We start from the raw sequence: 6,199 nt of genomic DNA, 5'->3' as shown, positions 1-6,199 counted from the left end.
AGAAAATAGTCACTATTATTCACTGCAAAAAGCCAGTTTTATTCAACAAGGCCTCACATTCTGTGAAGTCATTAAGAATAGTAGAATAAATTACCTAGACCACTGTAGTTCCTCCATATTTAATCAAAGTACAGATCCAAAGTTATCTGCTACTCAAATTATGTTCTGGAAGAAGGGGAAAGGGATGAGCTCACCCAGAACCCAGCTTCTTCCTGTTGACTGTGAATCTGCATGGGGCCCCATAACTGACGATGGGAACAAGTTTCTGAATGTGCCATTTCCAAAAATTAATTCAAAATAAAAAACATAATGCACTTGAGTTGTCGCTGTCAGGAGTCCATGTTGCACAGCAGTGACTCCACTACAGCCTCGATACCAAAACCACAATACATACAATGTGCACTTTGCACACCATCCTAACAGACAACTGCCAATAAACGCGTTACCTAGAATACCCTCACTCAGATTAAAAGGTAGGTCAAGCGTTGCATGTTTACTATACCTATAAGGTTTTCTGCTTTCCTAGAAACATAATGGCTTAACTGTAGAAAAGTGACTTTCAATATTTTCCTGCCATCTTTCTTCAGTAAATAAGTATCAAATTAGTGTATCTTTATGCTGTTATTTTAAATGTTTGATTTTAAAGTCCGCCATCTGAATTACTGACCTGAGTGTCATTTTAAAATATTGAATGAATTTATGATTAAGACAGACTTTCCAACATTTTCTGAAAAAGCCCTAAACATACTTGCTATTTTGTACTATATATTAATGCAAAACAATATTCTCATTATTGACTATAAAGTCAAAATTATTAACTGACTTAAAAATGTTGAATCTTGTTCTATGTCCTCAAGTACCAAATATTCAACCCAGACTAAGTCTTTATATAAAAATAAGCACAAATCTACCTTGTAAACATGCAAATTTGCTTTTGTCTTTAACAAATCATAAGTTTAGAGAGCTAGAAAGATATATAACTACAGGTCACTAATGTCTCATAGAAGTAAATAGTTGAGAGCTGCCATATTAGAAATTCAAGGTACGGGCTGGTGAGATGGCTCAGTGGTTAAGAGCACCAACTGCTCTTCCAGAGATTATGAGTTCAAATCCCAGCAACCACATGGTGGCTCACAACCATCCTTAATGAGATCTGATGCCCTCTCCTGGTGTGTCTGAGAACAGCTACAGTGTACTTACATATAATAATAAATATTAAAAAAAAAAAAAGAAATTCAAGGTACAAGATTTTCAATTCTGGAGAATGGTTGTCAGAACATATTAGTGAATTTTTACTGCATTAAGGAAGAAATTCCAGGAAGTAGGAAGAGCTGTAGCAATGACACAAAGAAAACCAAGGGGGAAACAAATGAAGTGGCAGAGGCCAAAAACCACAAGAAGAAACCAACTGCCAGAACTCAAGGTACAAGTCGAGGCATTGAAGCTGTCATTTATCAGTCACATAATAGAGATAAATACGTAGACACAATTTTTAAAATACTTTCATTTTTTTAAGTCCATGTGAAAACAAAGAATTTTGGAATGTCAAATGTTTATAGTGTTTCTTCCAATATGGTTCATATTCCATACATCTACAATCTATTTAAGACTATCCCAATATTGATGACAAGAGAAGACAGGGAAACTGGGATTTTTTTATAAGTCTCAGGAGCTCTACACTCTAAGAGCTAAAGATCAAAGCCCAGTGTGTAAGGTATGTAAGATCCAACAACGAGATGGCTCAGCGGGTAAGAGCACTGACTGCTCTTCCGAAGGTCCTGAGTTCGGATCCCAGCAACCACATGGTAGCTCACAACCATCCCTAATGAGATAGGATGCCCTCTTCTGGTGCCTCTGAAGACAGTTGCAGTGAATTACGCTGGAGTGAGCAGAGTGGGGCCAAGAGCGAGCAGGGCCTGCAGAGGTCCTGAGTTCAATTCCCAGCAACCACACACATGATAGCTCAGTGCCATCTGTACAGCTACAGTGTACTCATGTACTCATACACATAAAATAAAATAAATCTTTAAAAAAAGAAAAAAGATCCAGCAACACAAGTCCTATCAAAGATCATGTCTAGCTGAAGAGATGGCTCAGTGGTTAAGAGCTCAAGCTGTTTTTCCAGAGGACAGGTGCTGATTCCCAGCACCCACATAGTGGCTCACAGCCGTCTCCAACTCCAGTTCCAAGAGATCTGACACCCTAAAGTCCTCTTCCAGCCTTAGCAACAACCAGGCATGCAAATGGTACAAAGACATGTGTGCAAAGCAACCATATACACTGAAAGAAAAAAAAGTAGAGTTCCTTGCACTGCTTTTCAAACTTCACTGTTTTACTTATAACATTAAGACAATAAAGCATATGAGAAAGAACACCTCTTTTTCTATTAAACATAAACTCACTTTACAGGAAATGGCTAGCCCTGTGGTAGCAACTTAATTATCTGCCTGCTAAAAACATGCTTTGCTATCTCCGTCATCTGGAGAACATCAAAGACAAAAGGAGATGTAACTACTGGCCTGGCTAGTTATCATTCATAAAAAAGTAAACGGTTTTCCTTTTCTGGGGTTCAAGTCAACGGCCGGCACTGAATTCTCTTTTTTAATCTTTAATGGTTCATTGGGCTAGAGAGAGAAAAGTAGTGAATCACTAACAATGGGGGGAGGGGTCAGTCACTAGGGTTCTCTACCCTCAACCAGGAACCATATTCTGATTATTAGTATGTCTACTTTGTAAGTCCTGAATTTAAAGCAATATCTACATAATTTCAATACAACACATTTGTGCTGTTGTCCACTAATATAGTCTCATCTTTCATTTCTATCTCTTATATTGGAGTCACCCAAGTATTCTAGGAATCAATGTACAATATTGTTACTATTTGTATAATAGCTTTCACCGATAGCCAAAAGGAAAAGCTATCAGCCACCTGAGGCACAGCGAGACAATGCTACGCAGTATTTAATACAAATATGACTGTTTAAAAACCAACCTTTCAGACAAGTAAACTCTTTACTAGTCAAACACTAAAGAATCAATATAAAAGTGGATAGACAGGAGCAAAAACTGCTATAGGTTCTCTATGAGTGAGAGCCCTTCCAAACACTTTACCAAAACCCTGGCTTTTTCTTGCCCATTGTATAATCTACTACTTAGAAAATTTTGGCCAGTCTGAGAAGTTGTAAATCTGTGAAGGGAACAAAAATATTCCTTCCAAACGCTTTGTGGCTTATAGGCTACTTCCGCCGAATCAGAGAGAACTGCATTTAATTCAAAACTCAGGACTGGAGCCAAACTGTGGTCTACTGACTGCAGGATGCCAACTTTTTTAGTGGACTAAAGACAAAGGCAAGAAAAACAATATGGGTCTGGGTGTCTAATCATAGACTCTGAGATTTACTGAATAGGAAAAGTCTTAGCCTGATCAGGCAGGGCTATACTTAAAAACTAACGGAGATGCCCACAAGCACCCTCGTGGCTCAAAACTACTTTCTGGCTTTTTAAAATTACTGCTGATTAGGCTGAAAGGCTTGGATTGAAAGCCCGAACTTAGGGAACACACAATGATGAGAAGCAAGGTCTATGGGGGAAATAATCTGTCCCTATATTCAACAGACTTTAAACCCGACTTCAGGTTACAATCATCGTTCCTTAAATTAAGGATCGCTAAATCTTTTACAGAACAAATACCCAATCTGAGACTGACAACCAGCAAGAAGGGGCACGCATTCTGTCGCCGTTCGGATCTTCAGTGTTCAAATCCTTCCGGCGAGCGAGCAGGGTTAAAAGGTGCTTCACTTTCCACGTCGGATCTAGTAGCCCCGGGGGCACGGAAGAGAGGCCAGTCCTTTAGGAGTCAGTCGCCAAGGCGCTGCGAATAAAGCCAGCTCGTCCCTCCCGCGCCCCGGCGTGGCTGCGGGAGCCCGGTGCCTTTCCAGGCTCCGATTGCCCCCAAAGGCGGGACGAGGGTCCCCCAGGACCCTCGGAGGCTCTGCCTGTGGCCGCTGCCCGGCTCCACATCGCGCCCCGCGCCCCGCACCCCGGCCCTCCAGGCCGCTAGGCCCGGGCCCCGCATCGCGCGCCCCGCCAGCGGCCCATCCCTAGCGCGGCGGGGCGCAGCCCCGGACCCCTAGCCTCGTCCCGGGGCTCAGGCTGCTCGCGCTCGGGGCTCCCCGCGGGGCGCCTCACCTGCTTGCCCCGGTAGAACAGGCGCTGGCACTCGGGCCTGACATCGAAGAGCGCCCACACCCGCTCACGCAGCTCCTCGATGGTGGCTTTGCGAGACACGTCCTCGATGGTGCGCGTCTGGGAGCCGTCGATGGTGCGGACCTGGATCCACATCGCGGCACGGGGACGGGGGACCGACCCCCTTTGTCTGCCCCTGCGCTCCGGCCGCCGCGCCGCGCCCCGCCCGGTCCTCGCCGCCTCCCCTGGAGGATCCGGTTCTCTCCGGCGGCTCTGCGAACGCGGGCGAGGGCGAGGACTGACGCTCCAGACCGCGCGACCGCCCACCCCTTGTCGGGGGAAGGAAACCGGAACCCGCCCGAGGTGCTAGCGCAGGCTGCGCTTCACAAATAGGAAGAAGCCATGGCTCGGCGGGCGCGCAGTGTTTACTTAGAGAGAGGCAGCTCCCACATGGAGGTCACGGCGCCAACCCGGATCTCGCGAGATCCACGCGGGGCTCCGCCCCACGCATTGCCTAAGGCGCTAATATAGGAAGGGGCGGGGCCTGCAGAGCCGTTACTCGGGAGGGCGGGGCGGGGCGGAGCGGGGCGGGGCCGGCTCGGCTCGCTGGGTCTAGCTCTCCCCGTGGCCTCGCTTCTCACCCCGCGGCCTCTTGAGGCCTAGACTCCATGGTCTCCAAAACACACTAACGATAGCTACCCGTGCTGCGCGCTGGCACGAGCGAGAAGTCGGGGCGCAGCCTGCATTCCCGACACCTCGCACAAGGTTGTGTGCGCCCACCACGCGGCCTGACGGGAGGTCTCTCCCGGGGCGCGTCGGCTTCCCGCGCGTCCCTTCCGAGGAAACGCGCTTCCGGGAGGCCCCAGGGCAGAGGCCTCGTACCCACCCTTCCCCGACGGTGGAGGGGGAACTGGACTCGAACGAGTGGGCCTGCAGCGCTAAAAAAAGAAAAAAGGCGCCTTTGGCCGCAGGGATCTTGGATTTGCAGAGCTATACACCTCCGATCCAAAAGTCCGAAGATCCCAGGGCGCGAGACGGGCCCACACTCGGGGGACCTATCCAAAAATGGAAGACTTAAGATAGAAAGCAAAGCAAACGCCTGTCTTACATTCACCGATATCCGTAATGTGGATATTCAGTAAATTACAAATCCTCCTGGTAAAGATAAGAGGCGCAACTTTGTCAAGATGGCCTAATAGGAAATACAGGAAGAGAGAAATGTGCTGACATAACTGCGTGTCTCTGTCAGCTTGCTGAATATATATGTATATTCACCTAACGCTTCTAAGTCATCTTGCCTGCTTCCTAATAACTAAAACATTCAGTAGATGAAGCGACAGGTACACCTGAGAACATCTAATCTGACCCATGAAGGGATCAACTGTTGGTTGTCACAAGGTTATCCTAGCGTCTTGTTAGCGCTGCCAACAGTGTGCTGCTGTCCGAAGCCCGCCTTGAGTGTTGGGTTCATGGGTTGAGATGCACAAGAATTGTAACTTTTTTTTTCTTTTCTTTCTGTTTAACTGTGATCTTGAACAAATTGCTTCAATTTCCTCCAGGTAAAATAGTGCACATAAACGTGGAGTAAAAGTTAGCTTCCTGCCACTGCCTTAGGAGTGCACAATAAGGTATTGTAGAGCTTTTGTTATTAACAGAATTTAGATAGTCGGGCAATGTTGGTGCATGCCTTTAATCCCAGCACTTGGGAGGCAGAGGCAGGCGGATTTCTGAGGCCAACCTGGTCTACAGAGTGAGTTCCAGGACAGCCAGGGCTACACAGAGAAACCCTGTCTCGAAAAACCAAGAGAGAGACAGAGAGGGAGGGGGAGGGAGAGGGAGAGAGAGAATTTAGATAATCTGGGAATATTCAAAGGAGATAGGGTGCTTAAACAAAGACAAGGAGGATGCATTTTCACACATCGGAAGCCACTGCATATCAGAGAGAGGTTGACTAAATAAAGAAGGGTGAAGTGTGAACATTAGCATTCAAAGAAGACTTTTGTAAGCCTCAGGG

The 6,199-nt window shown here is 46.6% G+C and overlaps 1 protein-coding gene across 3 annotated transcripts in view; it reads right to left on the bottom strand.

Annotated features, from left to right (window-relative positions):
• The window catches only part of Uhrf2 (ubiquitin like with PHD and ring finger domains 2), a 67,861-nt gene extending 63,211 nt beyond the window's left edge, over positions 1-4,650 (bottom strand). For 2 of the 3 annotated variants that reach the window (XM_031390078.1, XM_031390079.1), the window contains exon 1: positions 4,189-4,650. In XM_031390078.1, coding sequence (XP_031245938.1) covers positions 4,189-4,341 — 153 coding nt within the window. In that variant the 5' untranslated portion in view covers positions 4,342-4,650. Of the gene's footprint in view, positions 1-3,690; positions 4,094-4,188 lie in introns of those variants that run through there. The other variant, XM_031390081.1, reaches the window with a different exon arrangement.
• Between the last annotated feature and the right edge of the window lie 1,549 nt (positions 4,651-6,199).

Source organism: Mastomys coucha, unplaced genomic scaffold (genome assembly GCF_008632895.1).
Source record: "Mastomys coucha isolate ucsf_1 unplaced genomic scaffold, UCSF_Mcou_1 pScaffold21, whole genome shotgun sequence".
Lineage (NCBI taxonomy): Eukaryota > Metazoa > Chordata > Mammalia > Rodentia > Muridae > Mastomys > Mastomys coucha.
The sequence above is the reverse complement of the archived record's forward strand: the minus strand, read 5'-3'. Positions and strand labels throughout refer to the sequence as shown.